Source organism: Sus scrofa, chromosome 6 (assembly GCF_054392235.1).
Source record: "Sus scrofa isolate SSC_HxYL_T2T_F1_AM1 chromosome 6, Sscrofa_HxYL_maternal_Yorkshire_Landrace_v2.0, whole genome shotgun sequence".
NCBI classification, from domain to species: Eukaryota; Metazoa; Chordata; class Mammalia; order Artiodactyla; family Suidae; genus Sus; species Sus scrofa.
This window is the reverse complement of record NC_139388.1, coordinates 56913928-56941038: the sequence shown is the minus strand read 5'-3', so window position 1 is coordinate 56941038 and position 27111 is coordinate 56913928. Positions and strand designations below refer to the sequence as shown.

Here is a 27111-nt window from a genome sequence, read left to right as displayed (position 1 = left end):
ACTTGACTTAAAATATTGTTTTAGTTTCAGTTGTACAATAAAGTGGTTGTTATATATTTTTCCAGATTTTTTTTTTTCCATATGGAGTTCCCGGGCCAAGGATCAGATCTGAGCCACAGTTACAACCTATGCAACTGTGACAATGCTGGGTCCTTACCTGCTAAGGCACCAGGGAACTCCTGTATCATTTACAAATATTCCACCTATAAGCAGTATCATGTATTTTTCTTTCTCTATATGACTGATTTAGTGTGATAATCTCTAGGTCCATGTAACTGTTATGATTTGATATACATTGGTCTATAGATACAGTTTGTGGGATGCTTACCAGCACTCTGTTGGATAACAGCTCCATCACATTATATAAGTATCATTTCTTTTCTTGTGGTGAATAAAAATATATTCACTGTAAAAAGATATCAATGCCTGATCTGCCTGATCCGCAGGTCCTGACTGTGTGCTCTAGGATGGGGCTCAAGCATTAATTCTTTTTTCTTTTTTTGTCTTTTTAGGGCCACACCTGCAGTATATGGAGGTTCCCAGGCCAGGGGTTGAATCAGAGCTACAGCTGTGGGCCTACACCACAGCCACAGCCACGCCAGATCCTAGCCTTGTCTGCAACCTACACCACAGCTCACGGCAAAGCCAGATCCTTAACCCACTGAGTGAGGCCAGAGATCAACCCGTGTCCTGTGTCCTCGTGGATATAGTCAGATTCATTGCTGCTGAGCCACAACGGGAACTCTCAATACTTTTTTTAGAACTTCCAGCTGATTTGAATTAGAACCACTGATCAAATCACAAGTGCAGACAGAGGCAACTGGTCAGATCTGTCTCTTTAAAGAGGATTTGTTTTCTCTGACCTGACCCTTTCTGGCATTTAATCTTTTTTTCTCCCTCTCTCTCATCAGCTGAAACTATTTCACGAGCCAAGAATGTGAAAAATGTGTCTCGAATATTTCCAGTTCCCACTTAATCCCATTTAATGCTTAGTATTCATTACCAGCAGGTGGGCTATTACAGTCTCATTGAATGCCCTCCCCAAGGTTAACCCCCTTCAGAGCTCCCCAACCTGCCTCTCCCTCCTTGAAATTCGAGCTCTTCCCAGTAGGAGAGGAAGGAGCAGAGGTTCAGCCCTGCCTCTGGAAGGGCCCTGGCTCAGCAGGCCTTGCAGCCGAGGTTCTGGAGAGCAAAGAACAGCTGTGGAAGGTCTTCCCCCACCCCCTCATGGGAGGGTTTAAGCGAGGGACACACAGCCCTAGATGCTCTTTTAAAAACACCTTCTGGGAAGTTCCCTCGCGGCCAGGGCTCAGCGCTTTCACCACTGTGGCCCAGGCTCAATTCCTGCTAAGTGAGCTTGCACATCAGGCTACTGCACGCAGTGGTCGAAAATCAACACCAACAAAAAAGGAGTTCTCCTCTGGCGCAGAAGGTCAAGGATCTAGCATGTCAGTTTGCAAGTTGCTGATCTCTCCCAGCTACCCTCCACCCTCCAAAGGAAGGCAGAGTGATTTCCTTAACAGGTAAGTTGAACATTGTCTGTTCCCTGTATAAATCTGATATGGCTCCCTGTGGACCCAGAAGCTAAATGGGGTGACATTGGAGGATCAAGATTATCAATATCCTGCTCTGGTCGGGGTTATGGTGAACAGAGAGCCGCTTTTCTGGATTCATAAGATCTCCACTCATGCTAGAACATCTCAGAAAATATAAATTTTTTTTGGGGGGGCGGCACCCACAGCACATGGAGTTCCCAGGCTAGGGGTCCAATCAGAGCTACAGCTACCAGCCTACACCACAGTCACAGCAACGCCAGATCCCAGCCACGTCTGCGACCTACACCACAGCTCATGGCAACGCCAGATCCTTAAGCCCTGAGCAAGGCCAGGGATCGAGCCCACAACCTCATGGTTCCTAGTCGGATTTGCTTCCACTGCACCACAATGGGAACTCCATCAGAAAATGTAATTAGGAGTTCCCGTCGTGGCGCAGTGGTTAACGAATCCGACTAGGAACCATGAGGTTACGGGTTCGGTCCCTGCCCTTGCTCAGTGGGTTAACGATCCGGCGTTGCCGTGAGCTGTGGTGTAGGTTGCAGACGCGGCTCGGATCCAGCGTTGCTGTGGCTCTGGCGTAGGCCGGTGGCTACAGCTCCGATTCAACCCCTAGCCTGGGAACCTCCATATGCCAAGGGAGCGGCCCAAGAAATAGCAACAACAACAACAACAAAAAGACAAAAGACAAAAAAAAAAAAAAAAGTAATTATCACAGCTGCTCACAATTAAGTAAGGAAACTATCTCACGATGGTAAATAATTGGCATTTATTTATTGTTTAACATAAAATTGATTTCTTAAAATTGATCATATACCCTGATTATAAACCTTGCTTAAATTCATTTATTAGTTTTAGTGGTTATTTCAATTCCTTAGAATTTCTATATAAGCAATCATATCATGTGCAAATATTGACAGTTTTACTTCTTCCATCAGATATTTATGCCCTTTCTTCTTTTTGTCTTTTTAGGGCTGCACCTGCAGCATATGGAGGTTTCCAGGCTAGGGCTCAGTCAAATAGGAGCTGCAGCTGCCGGCCTACACCACAGCTCATGACTTCGCCAGATCCTTAACCCACTGAGCAAGGCCAGGGATTGAACCTACATCCTCATGGTACTAGTCAGGTTCATAAGCTGTTGAGCTTCAGTGGGAACTCCTGTGCCCTTTATTTATTTTCCTGCCTTAGTACACTAGCTAGGATCTCCAATATAATTTTGATTAGAAGTAATGGGAGTAGAAGTCCTTAATTTGTTTCTAATCTTAAGGGAAAAGCAGTAAATATTTCACAACTAAGAATGATGCTAGGGGAATTCCTGTCATGGCTCCACAATAACGAACCCGACTAGTATCCATGAGGACTCAGGTTTGAGCCCTGGCCTCGATCAGTTGGTTAAGGATCTGGCATTGCTGCAAGCTATGATGTTAAGTCACAGATGTAGCTCAGATCTGGTGTTGCCGTAGCTATGGGGTAGGCTAGCAGCTGCTGGGAACTTCCATAAGCCACAGGGGCAGCCATGGGGAAAAAAAAAATAATACTAATTGTAGTTTTTTTTTTTTTTTTTCTTGTCTTTTTTAGGGCTGCACCCACGGCACCTGGAGGTTCCCAGGCTAGGGGTCCAATCGGAGCTGTTGCTGCCGGCCTATACCAGAGCCACAGCAACGCCAGATCCAAGCTGCATCTTCCACCCACACCACAGCTCACAGCAACACCTGATTCTTAACCCGCTGAGCAATACCAGGGATCGAACCCATAAACCTCATGGTTCCTAGTCGGATTCACTTCTGCTGCGCCATGATGGGAACTCCAACTTGTAGGTATTTTTATCAATGCTCTTTATCAAATTGAGGAAGTTCAGGGCAGAGAATTTGATCAGTTTGCTGATTTATACCAAATGTGTAGCATAATGTCAGAGAGCAGCTCCGTCAAACTTGTTAAATGAATGAATGAGTATAAGCTGCATGGCACAGTGGCTAGTAATTTGACATTGGACTTGTCTAATTAGCTGTGTGATTTACGGCAACTAATTTAACCTCTCTTCTTGCTCTGTAGAAAGGGGAGAATAAGAGCACATACTGCATAGGCTTATCATGAGGATTCATGAAGCAAGATCACTGCCTGACACATAGAGTTCGTGCTCAGCAAACATTAAGTTTTATTACCTTGCTTCTCTGAGCCTATTTTTCTCCCCTGTAAAAGAGGGGAGCAGAGTTCTCTTGTGGCACACTGGGTTAAGGACCTGGTGTTGTCACTGCAGTGACTTGGGTTGCTGTAGTGATGGGGGTTCTGTACCTGGCCTGGAAACTTCCTCAAGCCTCAGGTGCAGCCAGTGCACATAGTGTGCCTAACACGATTCCTGGCACAGAGAAGCTCATTGGTAAGTGTGTGCTCTTATTATTTACCAATTCCCCTACCAGGATTGAGTGGAGCCACATGGAGATCTGTCAGTCAAGGACGCAGTCCCCTGGACGCTCACAGTCTGATGGCAGGGACAGATAAGCACAGAAATCATGAGGACACTGTAGTAAGGGGATATGTAAAGCCATGTGTGGGAGTTCCCATTGTGGCACAGTGGAAACAAATCCAACTAGGAACCATGAGGTTGCAGGTTTGATCCCTGGCCTCACTCAGTGGATCAAGGATCTGGCATTGCTGTGAGCTGTGGTGTACGTCACAGACTCAGCTTGGATTCCGCATTACTGCGGCTGCGGTATAGCCCGGCAACTGTAGCTCACATTAGACCCCTAGCCTGGGAAACTCCATATGCTGAAAATGCACCCCTAAAAAGCAAAAATAAATAAAGCCATTTGTGGACCCAGAGACAGAAGCTGGCCCCTGAAGTTTGGCAGTGAAATCAGGTCCCTCTCAACTCATAGGCTTAAACCTAAAAGGAAACTTTTTTTTTTTTAATCTTTTTAGGGCCGCACTCGAGGCATATGGAAGTTCCCAGGCTAGGGGTCGAATTGGAACTATAGCTGCCAGCCTACACCACAGCCACAGCAACACCAGATCTGAGCCTCATCTGCTACTTACACCACAGCTCACTGCAACACTGGATCCTTTAAACCACTGAGTAAGGCCAGGGATCCAACTTGTGTCCTCATGGATACTAGGCAAGTTTGTTACCTGTGAGCCACAAAGGAAACTCCTACAATTATTTATTGCAGGGAAAATCGCAAACAATCTAGGGCTTGGGATCAATTGTGGTACCTTCTTATGAAGCATCAGTGTGAACCGTTGAAACAGGCTGCGCGGAACAGGGGGTAGGGATTGGCTTGGGAAATGGGATGTGTATTACTTATCATTAGATGATTTTGTAACTTTTTTTTTACTTTGTAACTTTTGCATCTTGTACTGTGTTCAAAAAAATATTCATACATATATATATATATACACATACATATATATGTATATATAGTCTTTTTAGGGCCACACCCGTGGCATATGGAGGTTCCCAGGCTAGGGGTCCAATCAGAGCTGCAGCTGCTGGCCTACACCACAGCCACAGTAATGCAGGATCCTAGCCACATCTGTGACCCTACACCACGGCTCACAGCAATGCCAGATCCTTAACCCATTGAGTGAGTCCAGGGATCGAACCCACGTCCTCATAGATACTAGTTGGGTTCATTAACTTATGAGCCACAAGGGGAACTCTTAAATAATATTAAAAAAAAAAATTATGCTGGAGTTCCCGTCGTGACGCAGTGGTTAATGAATCTGACTAGGAACCATGAGGTTCCGTGTTCATCCCTGGCCTCTCTCAGTGGGTTAAGGCATTGCTGTGAGCTCTGATGTGGGTCACAGACGCGACTCAGATCTGGCGTTGCTGTGGCTCTGGCGTAGGCAACAGCTTCGATTAGACCCCTAGCCTGGGAACCTGCATATGCCACGGGTACCGCCCTAGCAAAGACAAAATAATAATAAATAATAGATAAAAATATGCTGGAGTTCCTATCGTAGCTCTTTGGAAATGAATCAGACTAGGAACCATGAGGTTGCAGGTTCGAGCCCTGGCTTCGCTCAGTGGGTTAAGGATCCGGCATTGCCGTGAGCTCTGGTGTAGTTCCCAGACGCGGCTGGGATCCCGCGTGGCTGTGGCTGTAGCTGTGACGTGGGCCGGCGGCTGCAGCTCCCATTCCATCCCTAGCCTGGGAACGTCCATATGCCCCGGGTGCGGCCCTAAAAAGAAAAAAAAAATATGCCGTTGCAAAGTATTCAGTGCTACAGGTCAATGTTCATGATTGATTAGTGATTGACAAATTAATTTTTTTCATATAACAAACGTTTTACATCTCTTTCGATAAAAGACAGAATCCCCTGGTGTGGCTCAGTGGGTTGAGGCTCCTGCGTTCTCATTGCTGTGGCCCGGGTTGGATCCCTGGGAAGTTGTGCATGCCCAGGGGCTTGGCAAAAAAAAAAAAAAAAAAAAAAAAAAAAAAATATTAGCAGTAACCACTCATTGGTGGGATTAATGCTGAGTTTTACTTTCTCTTCTGGGCTCTTCGAGATTTTGCAAAGGTTCTACATTAAGCATCACAAGTATTGTTTGGTTTTGGTTTCTTGGCCCCAAGAATTAAAGTTACTTAGCAAAGACTACAAGTACCGGCAGACATCGCGCCTCCGACTTCAGAAGACCCGCCTTCCCCAAGCACAATGAACGCTGGGATTTGAAGTCCAGTTCCAACAACAAGGTGGGCCGCGCAGTACCGGCACAATGACAGAGGCGGGATCAGCGCCATTTTGACCAATGGGCAGTGCGTACCGGGCCTGAGTGGCACGCGTATAATCAATAGATAGGCCGCTAAGCTCGAGTGACGTGAGCTTCAGCCTACCGGCAGCCCATGGGCGGTGCGGTGCGCGGCGGCCGTAGTGCGAACCATGGGAGGTGGCTGGTGGTGGGCTCGGGCTGCCCGCCTAGCCCGACTCCGCTTCCGGGGGGCGCTGCTGCCGCCTCCGCGGCCCCGGAGCGGGGGCGCCCGGGGGTCCTTTGCCCCTGGCCACGGCCCCCGCTCTGGGGCTTCGCCGCCCCCGGTGTCCGAGCTGGATCGCGCAGATGCCTGGCTCCTTCGGAAGGCTCATGAGACAGGTCTGGGGATGGGGTCGGCCTCGGATGGGAGTAGGGGTTCCGAATAGCTGAGCTGCCCGCGCGCGCTAGCGGATGGTGGTGGGACCCTGCTGGAAACCTGGCCCAGGGAGAGGCTCAGGAGGAGGAACGGCTTCCGTGTAAGAGCAGGGAAGCGCTGGCTGCAAGAGCGCAGACTGTCCGCATAGAAGGGCTTGCAGATGCGACCGCGGGTCTGGTTAATGAGGTTCAGTAGGGACTGGAGAGCTTTGTCGGGCCAGGACAGGCAGCCTTATCAAACGGCCCTGTCCGGATGGCGGAGGCTTTCAAAGAGGGCTAGGGGCGAGGGAGTTGCCTACAAGAGGGGGGCCTCGTTGGAGAGGCCAGTTCGGATTAAAGAGGCGACCACTCTGCATAAGGCGGGAGCGTGGATCCCCACAGAAGAGAGGGCAAGTTCTGGGTTGGAAGAGGGAACACCCAATAGAAGAGCAGCTCTGAGCTGATTGGAGGGCATGGTGCTCCTGGCTGCAGGGGGTGGGGCCTCATTTGGCAGGGTGCTGGGTGGGGGTGGAGGGGTCCGGGTTGGAGAGGATGGGCTTTAGAGATCGTGGACAGGTGTAGCGGTGGGGATGGCTGTAACCCGACTAGCCCCGATTAGTGCCACACCAGGGACTTGAGTGGATGTGAATTACCTCCAGGAAGAGCACACCTGATAGCAGCGTGGATTTAGTAAACTGAGCGGGGAGGCTGGAGAGAGGCCTGGGGGAGCGGGGAGGGGTAACGGTTGGTGTGAAGGTTTGAGAAGGAAGTGAGGGGGTGGCCATGGGGATGTGAGGGAGACATTGACCAAGCTGACCTCTTGGAATCTTCCCGTCCCCAGATTTAGGTTCTGCAGTTTTGGTCCTAGATCCCCCTCCAGATTCTGCAGACTGTCTTGAATCTTTGATGTTGCCAAGTTGGGTGGGAGAGGGGCTCAGTGAGGGTTTTGGGGGTTCTTAGATTGGGGGCTGTCAGGAAGAGGTGGGGATTTGGGGTCGGGTCGGTGGGATGAAGAGGAGCCCCTCTGTCTGGTTGGTCAGGGAGGGGCAGGGGCAGGGTGTGGGCCCTTGCTGATTTCCTCCCATTCCCCCCCCCCCCCGCCCCGCAGCCTTCCTTTCCTGGTTCCGCAATGGCCTCCTGGCATCGGGCATCGGGGTCATCTCTTTCATGCAGAGTGATATGGGGCGTGAAGCTGCTTATGGTGAGTACATACCCCTGCTCTCCCACCAGAGAGTGTAGACGCCTCCCCCCCCCCACCTCAGCTAGGGAATGCAGACCCCACTCCATGGGGGTAGACTCACCCCCCCCAACTGTGGCTAGAACCCCTCATTCTTCCCCCACCAAAAGTGGCCTCGGCCTCACTGGTGAGCATCCACCTTCTACCCACCCCATCCCTGCCTCATTGGCACTGGACCCACCTGAGGGGGTGGCTCAGGGCAGGGCTGTGGATGCTCACCCTTTTCCACCTGACTTGTGGACAAAAATGCAGGTCTGGCCCTCAGGCAGCCCCACTCTCGGCCTGGTCCTGCCCCTTATCTTTGCTCAGACCAGCGCCCCCACCCTCTGATCCTGGACCCCCCTCCAAGTCCTAGACACACCCTCTGCTTCCTTCTCACATCCGGACCTTGGCTCTGTACACTCCCTGCCCCCTCCCCTGCCCTCCAGGGCACCCATACCCTTTCTAAGGCCACCTCCATCCCCTGACCCTTCTAAGTCCCCAGGATCCGCTCCCTGACCCCACCCTGCTCTGTCCCACAGGCTTCTTCCTGCTGGGCGGCCTGTGCGTGGTGTGGGGCGGTGCCTCCTACGTGGTGGGCCTGGCGGCGCTGCGGGGACCCATGCAGCTGTCCCTGGGGGGCGCGGCCGCGGGAGTGGGCGCCGTGCTGGCCGCCGGCCTGCTGTGGGCTTGTGCCGTCGGCCTCTACATGGGCCAGCTCGAGCTGGACGTGGAACTCGTGCCCGAGGATGACGGAACAGCCGCGGCCGAAGGGCCCGATGAGGCGGGACGGCCGCCACCGGAGTGAGCTGCAAGGCTGCGGGGGACGGGCGGGGCGCTGGACAGCCCGGGCCCGAGGACCGGGACATTAAAACCTGACCCTTCGCTGACTGCGGCTTCGGCGTGGTGGTTGCTGCGGCGGGGATGCTGAGCGGGGAGGGGCGGGGGCCCGTGCAGAGAAGTCGGGAAGAGAGAGAGGAGCCGCGGGGGCACCGCCGGCGTTTAATTCACAGGGGCGGAGAGCCTGGCCCCCTTGGGGTCCTCACCTGCCCGCAGGTCCGGCTGTGCAGGCGCCTTTTCCAGGCTTCAGTCCCCCTTGCGCTGCACCCTGGTGCCCAGCGGCCCGGGATAGGGCAGGCCCAGGGCGGGGTAGAAGGCCTCGGGGAGCGCGGGGCCGGGACCCAGCCTCTGCAGGTGCGGGTACACGAGGCCCAGCTCGGCCGGGCCGTAGCGGATGGTGCCCGGGGCGCACAGGCCCCGCATGACGGGCGGCAGGAAGCCCGTGTGCAGGAGGGAAGGTGGGGGGTCTCCAGGAGGCGTCAGGCTCCAGGGCCCCACCAGGTCCTGCTTCAGGGCCCCTGCCCGGATGACAGACGTGAACTCGGGCCTGGGAGGGGCCAGGTGGCCCGAGGGCTCCTCATCCCCACTGTCCTCCCGGTCTTCAGGCTCCTGGGGGCTGGGCTCCATTTTGATGGCTTTGCCCCGGGGCTGGGGGGCCTCCTCCTCCTCCCGGGGGGCGGCCTGCTTTCCTTCCACTGGAGGCTCCGGCTCTGCAAGAGGAAGATGCTGAGGGGGCGCCACCGCGTGTGGGCGCAGCCCTGGTCCTTGGTCTTCCAGTTGGTGGAATGGAGCTGTGCTCAGTGGTCTAGACCCCAGGGTCGCTGCTGGGGTGGTTTTGTCCCCTCAGGGGACATTTGGCAAGATCTGGAGACCTTTATGGTTGTCACAACTGGGGAGGAGGCTGCTCCTGGACTCTGGCGGGTAGACATCAGAGATGCTGCTAAATGCCATATGGTGCCAAGGACAGCCCCCACTGCAGGGCGTGATCAGGCCCCAGATGTCAGGGGACTGGGACTGAGAGACTGGCCTGGACCCAGGCTGTCCCACAGGACTTCCTTCAAGGACAAATGTTCCCTAGATCTGGCCACCTCTGGCTACAGGGCTCTTCAAATGCGGCCAGTACGACCAATCAAATGGAATTTTAATTTTACTGTAAGTGGCTTTCCTACCACACAGCACAGGTCCCAGAGGCTGCTCGGAGCCTCCCAGGGGCTGGGGTAAGAGGTGGGGCTCACCTGTGGGCTCTGGCTCCGGGCTGGACGCGTCCTCACAGGCCAAGCTGGCCGGAAGCTGAAAGGCGTCCAGAGGTGTCTCCCCTGCCTCGGCTTGGCTGGAACAAGACAGATGGGATTGGGAACTGGGGTCCCAGGCCTTTCAGCCTCTGGTAAGGGGAGACCCCCTCCTGGCTGCATGTCTTGTGAGTATAGACTTCCCCTCCCCATCTGAGGATAGATACCCCACCCCCAAGGTGAATGGCGAGCCCCCACTGGGGGCACTCAGGCCACATCACTGGCCCCCACACTCCAAGTTGGCTTCTAGCCCAACTTGACCCCATCTCGAGGCCAGATCTTTGCTGCCTGTGGCCTCCTAGATGTGACACGTAAGTGTCCCTTCATGCTCATCTGACCTCAGCATCTTCCTTCCAAGCCTCCTGCTCCAGGCCTGGCAAAGCCAGAGAAGGCCAGAGGGCCGTCTCCCCTACCCCACCTGTACCAACTGGCATGTCCCAGGACCTGCCCCCAGCCTCCTGGCCCCAGTCTTGTCCCCAAGACCACCCTCATCATGGCAGCCAGAGTGGTCTTTCCAAAAAGCATATCTGACTGTGACTCTCCAGTTCTGACCCTCCCCTCACTGCCCCTGTGGTCGTCCTCAGCTTCCCTCAGCCCGAAGCACTACCTTTAGTTCCTCAGATGGGACCGGCTGAGGAGCCTCTGCCTGGGCCGTGTCCTCAGCCCAGAATCCCTCGCCACCTCTAGGTTCTTTTGTCTTTTTAGGGCCACATCCAAGGCATATGGAAGTTCCAGGCTAGGGGTCGAATTGGAGCTGTAGCTGCCAGCCTACGCCACAGCCACGTCAAATCCTTAACCCCCTGAGCAAGGCCAGGGATCGAACCTATGTCCTCATGGATGCTTGTCAGATTCGTTCCCGGCTGAGTCATGGCAGGAACTCCCCCACCTCTAGTTCTTGCCATCAGCTGCTCTGCTCTGTGGTGGCCCTCCCTTGGTAAGGGCCTGCCACGGCTCCCCAGTGCCCCGGAATCAACCGAGGCCCGAGACCACTTGGCAGCTGCCTCTTTCTCCCTGGAAGGTGGTCCCTCTCCCCCTGTCCCCCTGCAAGCAAGGTCATTCTGCCTCCAGGCTTGTACTCTCCCTAGACCCCGTTCCCCTTTGTGTCCTCTACCCCCCCCCCCCCGCCGGCTTGTCCTTTTCTAGTAAGCCCTCCTCGAAGAGCCCCCACCTGAAGGTGAGGGGAGTTGTCAGAGTCTTCTGGAGGGAGCTCCGAGCTCCCTGGGGGAGAGGAAGGGGGCGCAACCCTCACCTGAGCACGTAGCTGACCCAGAGCACGTGGCGCTCTCCAGGGCTCTTCCCACTCACGGCCACAGTGGCCACAGACTGCAGCCACACGAAGCCCCCAGCGCGCTGCAGCCAACGGTAGTAACCGGTCATCACCTGCCCCTTGTCCAGCACTGGGCCCCGCCCAGGGAGCGGGAGAGACCAGGAGGGATGGGGCGGGATGGGGTGAGACGGACAGAGAGACAGGGAAACAGGGAGAGACAGGCAGGGGGAGGGAGGGGGCAGGGAGATGGCAGAGGGGGCCGGAGCGGAGGGCAGGGCAGGGCAGGGCAGGTCAGGGCAGGTCAGGGCAGGGGAGAGGGCGGGGAGAGAAGAAGGACCAAGTGCAGAGAGGGAGACAGAGAGCACGCGTCAGGAAGACGGAGCGGTAACCCCGCCTCCAGGCCCCTGGATGTTAAAGGGTGGGTCAGAAGGACCCCACGGTCCCCCTCACTGCCCACCCCCCATGTCCTGAGCCGTTGCTCAGAGTCTCGCTGCTCTTCCTGTGCTGAACCGAACCCCCTGGCAGCACGAGGGGCTGTGGTCAGCCCCAGAGGACTTCCCGGGAGCGGCGCAGTGGGGATGCTCAGGTCGGGGGGGTTCTCACGGTCCAGGTGGCTTTGGCGGATCCTGGTCGCATCCTGTCCGTGGACAAACTGGTAGCAGCTGCGGCCCACTAGCTCCGAGGGCCCCAGGTCCATGTGGTCGCTGACTCTGAGGTCAGGGGGCAACAGAGAGGAGAGGGGAAGGGGTCCGAGACGGTGGGGTGGGGAGAAAGAAGCAGAACTTGGCTCTGGAATCGCCCAGGGTCTAAACCCTCGCTCTGGAGTGCTCGGTTTTTCCTTCTGTGAAGTGGGCATGAGAAGGCTTATAATATTGTCCCTCCTAAGGCAGCCCTCCACCGGCATTCAAGCAGATGGCACTCCTGAGGGGGGTGGTGGCCCCGGGCACTCCAGAGGCGCTCAGAGCTTGGAGACTTTCACTATTTAATTCCCGTCTCCAATCCCCCCACCCCACTGCGTGGAGGCGGGGGCCGGGGGTGGATGCAGTAGATAAGAGATGTGAGGCCGAGATGGGCAGAGAGAAATAGGATCAGGGAAGAGGGAGCTCTGCAAAGCGGCTCCGCGAAGGGCGGGCCCGGGCGCAGCCCCGCCTCCATCCCGGAGGCCCCGCCCCCGAGTCTCTTCTCTTCCCCCCCTCCCCCCCCCCGCCCCCCGTGCTCCGTCCGCCCGCCTCAGCCCTCAATCCCGGTACCTGCTCTCACAAGCAAGGATGGTGAGACCCAGGCTGAGTCGGAAGACGATCATGTGTCCGTGTAGCGGCAGCTCAGCCAGGGGGGCCGGGGGCAACGTGTGACCCAGGGCCACGAGACCCAGGGCGCGGGCCCGAAGGCGGCCCGTCACGTGGATGACCTGCAGGCGGCGGGCGCGGTTGCAGGAGGGCAAGGCCGGCGGGAGGCTCTGGCCCTCATCCCCGGGCTCCGATGCACCGCGGCAGAGCTGGCAGTGGTGCAGGCTCTCCTCCGGCCAGACACCGGCGCGGGGGCCAGAGGCTGGAGCCGAGAGCTCACACCCACCTTGTACCCCGAGGCTTTGACGTGCAGCCCCCTCTTGGTGAGAGTGGATTTCATGCGGATGAAGAAAGAGCGCTCCTGCACCCGGGAGGAGGGGGACATCTCCGTGGGGCTGGCCTCTGGGGCGGAGAGTGAAGGAAGGTTATGGGGTCCCAAAGAGGGCACACACAAGCCACTGCCCACCCTCTGCACAGGTATCCAGACACAGGGTCATGGCCACAGTTACTCAGACCAACCTAATGGTTCTACAAGCTCCCGGACATCATTCGCTAATGTCCCCTGCCAGCAGCACCAGGCCAGCTCTTTCTACAGGATCTGACTCTATCCCTCCTTTGCCCTGAACCTGCCATAGCTTCCTAGTACCCTTGGGAAGAAGCCCAGCTCCTCCTCACTCTGGCTTAAGACTTTAGCAAGAACTGCCTCCTGCTGACATCATCTCTCGCTTCAACCTCCAGGTCTGGGGTCAGATCTCTGGGGGAAACCCTCCCTGATGGCCAGGCTGTGTCAGACACCCCTCTGGTGTCTCCTGCCCCAGCCCTGCCCACTCTAGGTCATCACTGCCTGGGAGCAAACAGCTCAGTCTCCCCCATTGGACCATGAGATCTAGAAGGGTGGTTCTGGTCTTGTCACTACAGTGTCCCAGCCCTGCCCAGCACACAGCCGAGCACAGAGTGGGCGCTCAGGCTACAGCAACAAATAGGACTCGCAAAGGCAGATTATTCTATAAATCCCATGAAATCTTTTAAATATGTTCACATCCAGATCACCCCGTGCCTCAATTTTAGGTATAAATATAATCATGCTCCGCCCAACTCCCACATGTGTCACAAACATCTCAATCTTGTAAGCACAGCTGACAGCTCAGGTGGTTTTGTTATTAAGCAAACCCCACCTAAGAAAAGCCAATTTATGGGAAAGTTAAACTCAATCCCCCAATAACTCAGAGCGGAAGGAACTTTCAGGGTAGTCTCCACCATCTTCCTTCCCCAACAAGGAGTGGACTTTTCCCCTGGAGAGGAAGGTTAGAGGCACAGAACCTGGACTTCCCGTTGTGGCCCAGCAGTAATGAACCTGACCAGTATCCATGAGGATTCGGGCTAGATCCCTGGCCTCACTCAGTGCATTAAGCTGTGGCTGTGGTGTAGGCTGGCAGCTACAGCTTTGATTCGATCCCTAGCATAAGAACTCCCATATGCCTTGGGTGTGGCCTTAAAAAGACAAAAAGAAGAAGAGGAAGAAGAGGAAGCAGAAGCAGAGACCCTGGAGCCAGAGGCCAGAGACTAAACCTGAGCTGGAGCCCAGCTCAACTGCTTACAGCTGTGTGACCTGGAACACTTAACCTCTCTGTGCTGTTGCTCAGGTTTCTCCTCTATAAAATGGAGATAGTCATAGTTCCTGCTTCGTGGGATTGTGGTTGGGGATTTAATAAAGTAGGTAAGGCAGGGTCCATGCAAATGCCCAATAAGCATGCTTTAAAGAAAATGTTTTTTAATTATTATTTTAACAGCCACACCGGTGGCATATGGAAGTTCCATGGCTAGGGGTCAAATTGGAGCTGCAGCTGAGGGCTATGTCACACTGGATCTGAGCCGCAGCTTGCTGCAATGCCGATCCTTAACCCACTGAGCGAGGCCAGGGATCAAACCTGCATCCTCACAGAGCAACATCGGGTCCTTAACCCGCTAAGTCACAAAGGGATTCTGATGCATTATTATTATTTACCAAAGCCTGGTTCCAGCCATCACCCACAGGCGCTCACCTCCACTCAGCAGCCAGAGGGGTCTTTCTAAAGCTCAAATCTTGGGGATCCAGGCAATTTTAGGGCGCTTAAGCAACTTTAGGAAGTTGCCTCAATTTAGACTCTGGTTCGTTTTACAAAAACTTGCTCTGCACAACTCTAGCAAGGGCGCTTTTTGGATAAACGAGACATTCTTGGAGAACTTCTACCCAGCCTCCCGGATATACCCTCAGGCCTCATTCTTTGGGGGCCCTGGGAATTACCAATCTCAGGGGTATCCGCAAACGAGGAGGACGATGAGGAGGAGGAGGAAGATGAGGGGACGGAGGGTGGGGTGGGGGGCCCGGAGGTCGGCGCCCGCAGCCCCAGTTGCTCCAGCACCTCAGAGTGGTCCCCGGGATGGATGTAGTCGAAGACGCTGCTGCCCGTCAGCTCCACCTGCCGGCGAAGGAGGGACATGCAGGGAGGTGTGAGGTGCGCGCGCAGTCACCTGCCCAACTGCTCTGCCTCAGGCTCACCTACATGCAGGTGTGTCTCATACCGGTGTTATGCATTTATTTGATTTTTTTTTCTTTTTTACAGACACACCTGCAGCATATGGAAGTTCCCGGGCTAGGGGGCCAATCGGAGCTGCAGCTGCCGGCCCACGCCACAGCCACAGCCCCGCCAGATCCCAGGTGACCGTACCCCACAGCTCACAACCACCTCGGATCCTTCACCCACTGAGCGAGGCCAGGAATCCAACCAGCATCCTCATGGCTACTAGTCGGTTTTGTAACCCACTGAGCTCCCAGAAAAATTTTTTTTTAACCTTTTAAAAGAAAATTACAAAACTCTCAAATTATCAAATCCAGTGATAATAAGGGATTTTCTCGGAGTTCTAGTGCAAGGGGATCAGGAGCAGGTTAGATCCCCGGCCTGGCACGGTGGGTTAAGGATCCAGCACTGCTGCAGCTGCAGCCTAGGTCGCAACTGTGGCTCAAGATTTGATCCCTGGCCCAGGAACTCCATATGCTGTGGGGCAGCTAAAACAAACAAACAAACAGGATTTTCTGCCTCTGTCTACAGCATTAGGAAGCTGTGTAGGGGGGTGGGATTGGGGTGCAATAGCCTCCATTTCCCCAGCTCCTGCTTACTCACTGTCACCCCCATACAGCCGATCAGCTGCGCCCTGAAATGACTCACAGGATGTCCCAGCAGGAATGGAAATCAGGACACAAGCAGCGGAATGGCTTTCAAACTCTTTAAAGAGTTAGAATCTTTTAATCAGACCGACTTTTTATATTCAGTTCACCCCTTGAATTTCTCACAGCAGCCCTCCTACCGCCACACCTTCCGAGTCCGGCCACCCCAGCCTCCGTCTTCCCGCTGCTGCGTTCAGCTCCCCCCCACCCCCGCATCCTTTTGGCCTTTGGCCCCACAACCATCCTCTTCCATATGTGACTCACCTGGTCGTGGCCCGCCTCCTCTCAGAAACCCGGGGCTCCCACGGCCCCTGGGCTTGGGGGTCACGGGCTCCCCCTACTGGTCACCCCTCTGAACTCCTCCCCCTCGTTAACCCCTCCCCCTCCCGCGTCGTCAAGCCGTTCCCTCTTCCTCCCTGCCTCGGTTTCTAGTCTTCCTTCAGGCTCCTCCTCCTCCAGGAATCGCCCACAACTCACTGAAGAGCTGTTCACGAAAGCCAAATGCCAACGCAAGGTATTTTCTGTACATTTTCCACTTGTCAAAAATCTTTGTAAAAACGACAAAAGTTGACAGCAATTTGTATTTATCGGATTGGCAAGGCCTAAAATGCCACAAGGAGCCAGGGACTCCGGAGATGGGGGCTATTGGCTTCTCCTTGCCCTCCTTTTGTATTCCAGCCACCAGCTGCAGAAGCTGGGGCAGAAAGAATGGGCTGCAATAAAGGCAAAACGCAAGCCAGTCAACTAAAATCCCACAGAAAATCTTCCAAGCTGCAAAACCTAAGCCCTGCTGATATGCACAGCTGTAATCTTTTAAGTTTAAGAAGAAAGACATTTTGGTAAATACAGTACACGTGGCAGCTACTCATTGGCAAATTCACCTGGTAATTGAAGAACCCTCCTCTTAAAAAAAAAAAAAGGAAAGGTGGGGGCGGGGGAGTTCCCGTTGTGGCTCAGTGGTAACGAACTCGACTAGTATCCATGAGAATGTGGGTTCCATCACTGGCTTCGCTCAGTGGGTTAAGAATCCACCGTTGCCATGAGCGGTGGTATAAGTCCGCAACTGCAGGTCCGATTCAACCTCTAGCCTGGGAACTTCCATATGCCACGGGTATGGCCCTAAAAAACAAAAAACAGAGGAGGAGCCCTATTCGGTGCCATGTGGGGTTCCAAGGAATGCACTTGGGAACCAAAGATGCAGTCCGTTTTTCACGCTGGTATGGTGAGGCCAGGAGAGAGGAGGGTCGCCAAGGGCGCGGAGCCAGCCCCTTACCTGTGAGAGACCCAGATAAATGGAGACCGTCTCTGAGATGTAGAGGAACTTCCCTTCCTGGTTCAAGGCAAACACGAAGCCATCCAGGGACTAGAGTGGGGAGAGACAGGGGACGGGGAGAGGAGGGCCTGGTATCTGTAAAAGGCTCTCGGAAATCTGCATCTCCGCCAAGGAAGGATTATTTCGGGGTAAGGAGCTTCAGTGGCGCTGGGAGGAGCAGGCAGGAGGGGAGCAGGGCATTCTGCCCCCCGCCCCCCGCCCGGTTCCCGGGCTCCCTAGGGAGCCAATGCAAGAGGAAAGGGTGCCTTTTTCAGAGGCGGCCACCAGGTGGCAGCAAGAAGCAGCAGGCGGGGAAGCGGCCTCACCTGCAGGATGTGTCCTCCCAGGTGCTGCTCGAAGATCTCAGAGACCAGCGCCACGGGGCCCCTGCGGCCTGGGGTGGGAGAGGGAGGGGTGAGGCCGGGTCCTGTTGGTTTGACCCCTGGCCTTCTGGGCAGGCCCTCAGGCTACATATCTCTCTTCCGCCCAGTCCTGTAACCATCTTGGGGGAGGCCCTGGATGCTCTCAGGGAGAGGCCTGGGGTTTGGGCAGAGGTGGGGAGAACATACAGAGAGAAACTAGGGAACACAGAAAGGGACTCATTCCTTCATTCATTCACCCATTTCAGTCATTCAGCAGACTCCTTTCCCCCCAGCAATGTGCCAGGCCCTGCACTAAGTAGTGCTGGGGACACAGAGGTGACCAAGACAGCCCAGTCCTGCCCTCACAAGGCACCCAAGCCAAGGCAGATTAAAAAAGAGCAAAAAACTAACAAATACAGAATTATCATTTGCGGTCAGTGCTGTGAAGAACCAAAAAGATGGCATGGGGAGTTCCTGTTGTGGCTCAGTGGGTTAAGAACACAACTAGCAGAGTTCCCATCGTGGCTCAGTGGTTAACGAATCCAACTAGGAACCATGAGGTTGCGGGTTTGATCCTTAGCCTTGCTCAGTGGGTTAAGGATCCAGCATTGCCGTGACCTGTTGTGTAGGTTGCAGACGCGGCTCAGATCCCGCGTTGCTGTGGCTCTGGCGTAGGCCAACAGCTACAGCTCCAATTAGACCCCTAGCCTGGGAACTTCCACATGCCGTGGGAGCGGTACTAGGAAAGGCAAAAAGTCCAAAAAAAAAAAAGGAACACAACTAGCATCCATGAGGATGCAGGTTTGATCCCTGGCCTCACTCTATGGGTTAAGGATCTGGCATTGCCTTGAGCTGTGGTGTAGGTTGTAGACGTGGCTCAGATCTGATGTGGTTGTGGCTGTGGCTGTGGTGTAGGCTGGCAGCTACAGCTCTGATTGGACCCTTAGCCTGGGAACTTTCATATGTCGTGGGTGTGGCCCTAAAAAGAAAAAAAAAAAAAAAGAAAGAAAAGAAAAAAGAAAACATGGTGGTGAAGGAAGCTGGAATCATGAGGCCACAGACGGTAGAATTCCATTCATCTGAAATGTCCAGAATAGGCAAATGCAGAGGCCTAAAGCAGATTAGCCAGGGCCTGCCAGGGGCTGGGGCAGGGACAAGAGGAGTTGGGAAGGGAGTGCCAGTGGGCACAGGGTTTTTGCAGGGTGATGAACAGGCTTTGGAACCAGACAGAAGTGCTGGTTGCACAATGTTGTGCTAATCACCACTGAATGGCACAGTTTATTTCATTGTACTTATGGATTTTTGTCGTTTGTCTTTTTAGGGCCGCATCTGCAGCATATGGAGGTTCCCAGGCTAGAGGTGGAATCGGAGCTACAGTTGCCGACCTATGCCACAGCCACAGCCATGCCAGAGCCAAGCCGTGTCTTCGACCTACACCACAGCGCACAGATTTGTTTCTGCTAGGGAACTCCTATTTATTTATTTATTTATTGCTTTTTAGAGCCATAGCTGCAGCATATGGAGGTTCCCAGGCTAGGGGTCCAATCAGAGCTGCAGCTGCTGGGGGGATCCGAGCCACATTTGCAACCTAGAGCACAGCTCACGGCGGTGTCAGATCCTCGACCCACTGAGTGAGGCCAGGGATCGAACCTATGACCTCCATGGATACTAGTCGGGTTCGTTACCGCTGAGCCACAACGGGAACTCCCCAATAAAATTTTTAAAAAAGAAAGAGACAGGGACAGAGGCATATATGGACCCAGAGAAATTGAGACAGAAGTAGGTACAGAGAGACATAAAGAGCTGGACGGACAGAGGGAAAGACATGCACAGAGACAGATCCAGAGAACGTGTCAGGAGGACAACAGAGATGGTGACAGAGATGGAGGCAGAGACACAGCCCAACCCCTCCCCCCTCAGCCAGGAGCAGAGCTCTCTGGACAGGCACGCCGGGTGTGGGCAGAGGCTCTGCGTTCCTGGACCCTCTTCCCACCCAAGATCCCTTCCCTGACTCTGCAGAGGACGAACCCCTCAAGGGGTCCGTGCCCAAATTGGGAAGCCAGTGATTTTGAGGGTCCCCAAGCGCCTGGCTTCTGCAGGGCTGAGGGTCCAGGTCTGATGTCAAGAGCTCTTCCTCCCCAACTGTGTGCCCTGGGACCCGTGCCTTCATTTCCCTGTGCCTCAGGTTCCTCCTCTGTCAAGACGGTTTGCCAAGGAGTTCCCTGGTGGCTCAGTGGGTTAAGGATCTGATGTTGTCACTGCTGTGGGGTGGGTTCGACCCCTGGCCGGGGAACTGCCATATGCAGTGAGTGCAGCCAAGGGGAAAAAAAAGGGTTCACTAAGATGCGGCTGACCACGCAGAGGCGTTCAACATCGGCTTAGGAACAGAAAGGCCCCCCCCCCCGCACCCTCCCCCCGCACCAGCCTGCACGCAGCAGGTGCTCTGAAACATGGAGCTGGGATCAGTGTTAACAGCGAGATTGCTATTGTTATCTCCAGACCATCAAAACACCAGGCGGCAAAACACCGCCCCCTCCCCCAAATCGGGAGCCCCCTGCTCCCAACCCCCTAAGGTCTAGGCTCCACCTCCTTTCCCCCAGGAGCACCCCGACACCCTCCCGGCTGTTCACACCCTTTTCCACCCCCACCTGGAGCTCCAGGAACAATGATGGGGGGGGTTGACGGGGACCCCTCCCTGGAGATGCAGCGGGAACCAGCCGGGTGACAGGCGGGAACAATGCCGCCAGCTAATTGTCGCAATTTTCCCCTGTCATTTTTGCTAATTCCTTCATTTTCCCTCTCACAGGATCAGCCCAGGTCAGACTGAACGGCTGCAATTAACAGCGTTAATGGGCACGTAGGGATGGGCGGTGTGAGGGGGGAGGGCTCAACCACTTGCTGTTGCTCCCTCCTGTCCCCTGGGTCTGTCCCCATCCCTGACTGGTGTGTCTTATTACCCCCAGCCTTCCCCCTTCGCCCACACCCACCAACTCCCCGACTCCTCCACGTTCCCTCCTCTCTCCCACAAACACCTTAATTACTGTGTCCCCCAGATTCAGCAGGGGGCCCTTCACTACTCCCAGACCTGCCCCCTCCTCAAGACCAAACCCCAACCATCATTCAGTCATTCAACAAACATTTGCTGAGTTTCCTATCGGAGCCTGACTGCTGGAGCATTCTCCTCCTCCACACACAGAGGGGGTTGGGGGGGAGAAGCCAAGGCCTCACACATGCCCCCCCCCTCCACCTCCCATTCTCAACTGCCCTGAGGGATTTGCTGCCCCCACCCCATGCCCCCAACCTCTGCTAGTGGGGGGTGAAGGGCTGGGATTTCATTAGGCTTTGGAAGTCTGGGACAGGCAGCCCCCTGCCAAAATCAGAGTGCGCCTTGCTCCCTGGAAGCAAGCCTGAGGACTGGAGCGGGTACATTTCATCTCAGATGCATCTGTGAAATGGGTCTAGAGCCAGAGCCGAAGGGGTACATGCCTGAAAATGGCACAGAGCTGGTGCACAGTAGATGAGTCTGGAGCTAGTCTCGGTATTGCTGTGGGAAACCTCAACCCTGCCCGGTACCGTGACCCTACCGTCCACTTGAGCCTCTCTTTCCTGCACGCCCATTCCAGGTTCTGCAAGTCCAGAGGCTGGACCCTCACTGCTTGACCTGAATCCGACCACCTCAAACCCCATGGCCCCCCCACCCCTCCCCCAGGTCTAGCTGCCCCACCTCCCACCTGGGCCACTGCACCTGCCTCCTCACTGGACTCCCTGCTCTGCCCTCACATCCACCACCTCGCTGGTTCCCATGTCACTTGGGATGACAGCCAAAGTCCTCCCCATGACCCACAAGGTCCTGCAAGACCTGGCCCTCTTGACCGGCTGACAACTTCCTGCCTCACTTACCCCTCTCCAGACCTCCTGACCTCATGGCTGTGGGCTGCACCCAGCAAACTGATTACCCCCTGCCTCAGGACATTTGCACTTGCTCTTCCCAAGGCTGGAAGGCTCTACTTCCAGCTTTTCTCACAGCTTGCACCTTCACTGCCTTCCAGCCTCAGCTCGAAGGCCACTTTCTCAGAGAGGCTGTATTTGATCTGTGACTTAAGATGTCCCTTCTCCTCTCTCCCAGTTCCACAGTTACTGACAAATATTTAGTGACCCTTACTGTGCCCCAGGCACTGTTCTAGGATCAACAAACAAGGTGCTATAGGAGAGAAATGCAATGAACAAGAGAAATAAGATATACAGAGTATCAGAGTTTCCGTCGTGGCGCAGCAAAAATGAATCCGACTAGGAACCATGAGGTTTCGGGTTCGATCCTGGCCTCGCTCAGTGGGTTAAGGATCTGGCGTTGCCCAGAGCTGTGGTGTAGGTTGCAGACACAGCTTGGATCTGGTGTGGCTGTGGCTGTGGCATAGGCCAGCAGCTATGGTTCTGATTCCCTAGCCTGGGAACGTCCATATGCCATGGGTGGGGCCCTAAAAAAAAAAGCCAAAAGAGAAAAAAAAAAGAAATATCGAGTATCAATGACAGTAAGTACTACAGAAAGAAATAAGGCAGGAGAGGAAGGCAGGAAGTGCTAGAAGCAGGGGGCTGTCTGAAGAGCCCACATTCTAAGGGAAGGGGGCTCCGGGTGGAAGCAGAGCCCGTGCAAAGGCCCTGAGGTGCGAACAGTCTTCTCTGAACAACAAGGTGGGCCAAGTGGGGGAGGGGAGTGAAGGGGTGAGGGGGTAAGAAGAGACCCAGGAGGTGGGGGCAGGGGGCCTACTGTGCCAGGTTTGTACGCCCACCTTCGAGGACAAGGACTTTGTCCTGTACTCTGCTGTGTCTCCAGGACCTAGAACTGTGCCTGGCACCGAGATGGTACATATATATATTTGTTTTGTATTTTCTAGGGCCTCACCCATGGCATATGGAGGTTCCCAGGCTAGCGGTCTAGCCAGAGCTGTAGCAGCTGGCCTACACCAGAGCCACAGCAACGCCAGATCCGAGCCGCATCTGGGACCTACACCACAGCTCACAGCAACGCCAGATCCTTAACCCACTGAGCAAGGCCAGGGACTGAACCCGCAACCTCATGGTTCCTAGTTGGATTCGTTAACCACTGAGCCACGACGGGAACTCCCCGAGATGGTATTTATTGGGCATTTGTTGAATGAATGACAAATGCTGATATAAGGTCAAGGCGGTCTCCTCTCCAGACTCAGAGCCCTCTGGCTAGACTTCAGCATCTCTCTTCCCATTTTACAGATGGTAGAGCGAGGCCCAGAGAGAGGCTGAGATCTGCAAGGTAGGACCCACCCCTGGAGACCCACCAACCTGCCAAGTATGGGTGTTGAGATGGTGCACTTTGGAGCCTGGTGGGCCCCTTCCCGGCTGTGTGACCTTGGGTAAACAGTTTGACTTCTCTGCAGCTGCTTTCCCCTTCTATAAAATGGGAATCACGCATTGACTCCCTCCGACGATTTTTGAGGATTAAGCAAAAATATGTAGCATGCTCAACATGGTGTCTGATGTGTATATAATTATTATAATAATAATAATTATTATTACTATTTTCTTTTTAGGGCTGCACCCGAGGCATATGGAAATTTCCAGGCTAGGGCTCAAACTGGAGCTGCAGCTGCCAGCCTAGCCATGGCCACAGCAACACATCTGGGACCTATGTGGCAGCTTGTGGCAACACAGGATCCTTAAACCACTGAGTGAGGCCAGGGATCCAACCAGCATCCTCATGGATTTTAGTTGGGTTCTTAACCTGCTGAGCCACAAGGGGAGCTCCTGACATGTATATTATTATCCCCCCCACAAAGCAAGCATAAGTTCCCAGGCCAGGGGTCAAACCCCCAGCTGCTGCAGCGAAAATGCTGGATCCTTCACCACTAGGCCGCCGGGGAACTCCATTATTACTATTATTTTTGAGGAGGATATGGAATCTCCCCTCCTCTTCAGAGAGCCAGAGACACAGCGCTTTGCCCTCTCACGGCACTTAAGTCGCAAGGTCAGTTTGGCATCTGCACCTGGGAAGCAGGTGCTTGGCCTCTTGTGGGGACCCGGCAGAGCAGGAGATGCCCTGGTTTCTTCAGTGTGGGGGTTCGGGAGGGAGTCCACGCAATATCTCCTCCCCACACTGTCCTGTCCCCCTTCCCACATACAGGCAGGGGCTTGCTCAGGTCGGTGGTCGGTCCCCTCAGCGCTGTGACGTCAGCGAGACCCTGGCCCTCGAATGGCCCGGCCCCGCAAGCGGGGCTAGACAGGGGGAGAGGACGCCGTCGGGGCTCTCTCCGCGTCCCCCCTCCCTTTCTCTCCCCAGGGCTTGGGGACAATAGACAAGATGTTTATCCCCCGCCAGCGCACATGTTGTTCGCCGTAATGACAGTAATCAGCGGCGCTAATGCCGCATTCTCTCCGCGCCAGTCAATTCGCCTAATTACCGCCTGGGAAGCCGGATTATTTAAATTTAAATGGTGATTTATTGCGAGCTTAATCAATGCTATTTTCTCTTCCCCTCCCCCCGAGACCGGGGCAGGAGGGGAATTGGAGCCCCTCCAACCCCACCCTAAGGACAACCCTTTGGTGGTGGTGGGGGAGTAGCCCAGGATGTCCTGTCCCTGTCCCCTGCACTCGCAGCTGAACATGATTCTCTCTCTTCTAGTAATAAGAGTAATGCAATAAAATAGGAAATAGAAGTAGTAACAATAACACTTTGAAACATCTATCAATAATAAAGTCTGAATAATAAGGAAAAGAGATATTTGCCTATATATCTGTTTTACATAGTCTAGAGGTTTACATAGTATCCATTGCATTTCTTTGTTTATTTCATCTTGTGTCTTGGCAGTAGGACCTCAGCCTGCCTGGGGCAGGGACCTTTATCCAGTTTGTTTCCTGCTGGATCCTAGGGCTCAGAATAGTAGATGCTCAATAAACCTGCAGATACTATCAATAACAGTACTAGCCACATATTGACTGTTTACTCAGTGCCAGGTGTGTAGAGGGTCCTTACACCTATTACCCCTTCTCAGCCCGGGGTGGGAGGGCGGTGGGCAGTGGTGGCGAGGGCCTTCATCCTGATTCCCATTTCACAAGTGAGGTACAGAGAGGTGAGGCGATCACAATACTGGCGAGCGGCCGAGTGGGGCAGGGACCCCTGTCTTTCTGAAGCTCCCCATCTGACCTGCCATAGTATCCTGTCTCCTTCCCGCTCTCCCAAACTGGGCATTCAGACTCCAGAGTCTGTGTTCCTTCTGGGATCTGAGGGCGGGGGTTTCTTGCCCATTCGTGGCTGGGAGCTCAGGCTGGGTCCCCTCTGTCCCGCCCATGGAGCTGCGGGTCGCTTCTGTGATGATAATGATTCATTTCCCCTAATACGAATAACATGTGCTAGTGGTATGATCCCTGGAGTGGCCAGGCCCTTGATCAGGCCAGAAGTCATGCAATTGTCCCCACCTCGTGTGCTCGCTTTACAGATGAATAAACTGAGGCTTGGATAATAGAAGCCGCCTGATAGGGACGCACAAAAGGTCTGACTCCAAATGCCTTACTCTCTCCCGGGGGAGGACCAGGGCAGGGCTAGCGCGCACCTCGGATCAGGGCTCCCCTGCCCCCAGGAGAGTGCCGAGACCCCCGCCCCCTTGCACGCGCACTCACCGAGGCTGGCCGGCGGCCCCGCGGTCCGCAGCCCCCAGGGCGGCGCCCCGAGCGCAGCGAAGCGGCGCAGGCGGAGGTAGGTGACGCTGAGGCGCACGATGGACGCCTTGTCCAGCTGGCTGGAGATCGCTCCGGGCAGCGGGAGCAGCTTGGCCAGCTCGAAGAACTCCAGGTTCTCCTTTCCGCGCCGCGAGCGCGCTGCGTTCCGGGACTTCTCCTTGCGCTGCGCCTGCAGGCTGGGCGGGCGGCGCGGAGGGGGCGTCAGCAGGAGCCACCAGGCTCGGGGGTCTGGGGTGGAGGGGCGAGCCCCGCCTCCCCGGGCCTCGGGCAGGAGGCGGGACGTTGGAGGTCGATTCAGGTGGGGGCAGAGCCTGAGTGTGACTTCTACGCGCGGCCGTGGGGACAGAAACTTGGGTCTAAATTCTGGGGAAGAGGAAGAGGGGGTAGATAAGAGTACTGGGTAGTAGGAATTCCGAGGAAGGGGGCTCGGAACAGAACGCCAGGGATGGGCGTTACCGAACCGCAGTAAAGCAGCAACTCCGGGTAAGAAATTCTAGCCCCCCAGTGGGCGGGGCAGAGAGTGTGAATTTCTTCCCTTAGGGGCGGGGCCAAGGCCCGAGGGGCGGGGTTTTGCTCACCAGGGTCCGGGAGGGGCCTTGACCACGAGCCCCGGCAGAAAGTCCCACGGGACGCTGCCGCCGCGACCTCCCCCGCACCTGACTTCGCCTCCGCCACCACTGCTGGGGTAGGGGGCCGCCATCTCCGCGGGGACCGGCTCAGGCGGGCTCAGAGCAGCCTGCGGGACTCGAGAGCCGCGTCTCCTGCAGCGGGAAGGAGCCGGAGGCAGAGCTCAGTGCTCAAGGGGGGCCCTGGGACGCCTGCTCGGTAAACCGAGGTCCGCGTGGGGCTCAGGGTCCCGTCAAGGCGCTGGGGCTGGTTGGTGCCTCAGTTTCCCCTCCCTGGAGGCCCCGCTACACAGTCTGCAGCTCTCACCGTGCCGGGCTCGAGGCGAAGCTCAAGGCGAGGACGTGCCCCGCCGCCGCCTCCCCCGCGCCGCCCGCCGGCGCGCCCGCCTCACGCCCGCGCCGGGCCGGCTCCCGCATACCAATAGGCGCACGCGGCGCGCATACGGATCCGACCGGCCCGCGCGCTGCGTGCCAAGCATGCCCAAGCCGGGCGGGGGGCGGGCGCTTCGCCGGAGCCCAGCCGCGCGCAGCTTCGGCCCCCAGAGCCCTTTGCCCCGGGGGTCCGTCCCCACCCCCCAAGCACACCCTAGAAGTCCCGCTTCTCGAATCTGCGGTGCTCCTATTTCCTGGACAGGGCTAAGGAGATAGCAGGGCAGAGGGTTGGGACCCCACCCCACGCTCTGTCCAGAGACAACCCCCAGCCCCTCTGGGTGGTGCCACGTGTCCCGGCCGCCAAATCTCCGCAGCCACAACTTCCTCCCTGAAGACCCTGGCGTGCGAGCCTCAACCCCCGATGCAGTGGCCAGAGCCTCAGGCCGAGGACGCCCCCAGGGTGGACCTGACCCTTGGGGCCCAGATGTCCTCCTATCCAGATCCCCCCGAATTAGGAAGGTGTTCCGTTATGTCTTTATTCCTCCAAGACTGGGCGTTCAGGATCCACCCCCACCCCTATATCCATGCCGCCTCCAAGCCTCCCCAACCAGGTGCCCTAGACCTTGGAGTCCAGATCCCCTAGCTCCCTATTTCCCCAGGACCCAAACATCCGTGTGCCCCTTCCCTCTGCTTCGGGATACAGACGCTCCGACGCCCTAGCCCCCAGGACACTGGAGTTCCGGTCCCCTTTTCCTTCGGGACCCAGGAGTTCCCTGTCCTCTCATGCCAGGCACCAGGCGTCCCCTACCCACAGGACCCACAGCTTCGTTACCTGGCCGCGGGGCAGGTTCCGGGCGCGGCGTGGGGCCGGCCGGGCGGCGCAGAGGAGCGGCCCCATAGACCCCGGGACGCGCCGGGCTCGGTGGGGCGCGCAGGCTGTGGTGCTAGGCTCTCCGCGCCCACCGAGGCCTC

The 27111-nt window shown here is 55.7% G+C and overlaps 2 protein-coding genes across 9 annotated transcripts; one reads left to right on the top strand and one right to left on the bottom strand.

Annotated features, from left to right (window-relative positions):
• Positions 1-1264: 1264 nt before the first annotated feature.
• TMEM160 (transmembrane protein 160) lies at positions 1265-8763 on the top strand. Of its 4 annotated transcripts, none has more exons than XM_084961251.1 (4): positions 1265-1523; positions 6128-6247; positions 7766-7858; positions 8416-8763. In XM_084961251.1, exons 3-4 carry the CDS (start codon positions 7825-7827, stop codon positions 8679-8681), a joined length of 300 nt encoding a protein of 99 aa, XP_084817377.1. In that variant the 5' UTR covers positions 1265-1523; positions 6128-6247; positions 7766-7824; the 3' UTR covers positions 8682-8763. The 4 variants fall into 4 exon arrangements, with proteins under 4 accessions (XP_084817377.1, XP_084817376.1, XP_003127289.1 ...); XM_084961250.1 differs by having other exon boundaries at positions 6064-6247; XM_003127241.6 differs by lacking the exons at positions 1265-1523; positions 6128-6247 and adding an exon at positions 6414-6642.
• On the bottom strand, positions 8251-27111 carry NPAS1 (neuronal PAS domain protein 1). 5 transcript variants are annotated; one of them, XM_021094624.2, is made up of 12 exons: positions 26972-27111; positions 25720-25902; positions 25082-25317; positions 17399-17466; positions 17034-17123; positions 14840-15014; positions 12842-12957; positions 12520-12677; positions 11873-11979; positions 11252-11352; positions 9949-10043; positions 8251-9423 (listed from the first exon to the last, which is right to left on the bottom strand). In XM_021094624.2, exons 2-11 carry the CDS (start codon positions 25839-25841, stop codon positions 9981-9983), a joined length of 1236 nt encoding a protein of 411 aa, XP_020950283.1. In that variant the 5' UTR covers positions 25842-25902; positions 26972-27111; the 3' UTR covers positions 8251-9423; positions 9949-9980. The 5 variants fall into 5 exon arrangements, with proteins under 5 accessions (XP_020950283.1, XP_020950282.1, XP_084817371.1 ...); XM_021094623.2 differs by having other exon boundaries at positions 8845-9423; positions 11252-11399; XM_084961248.1 differs by lacking the exons at positions 8251-9423; positions 9949-10043; positions 11252-11352 and having other exon boundaries at positions 12530-12677.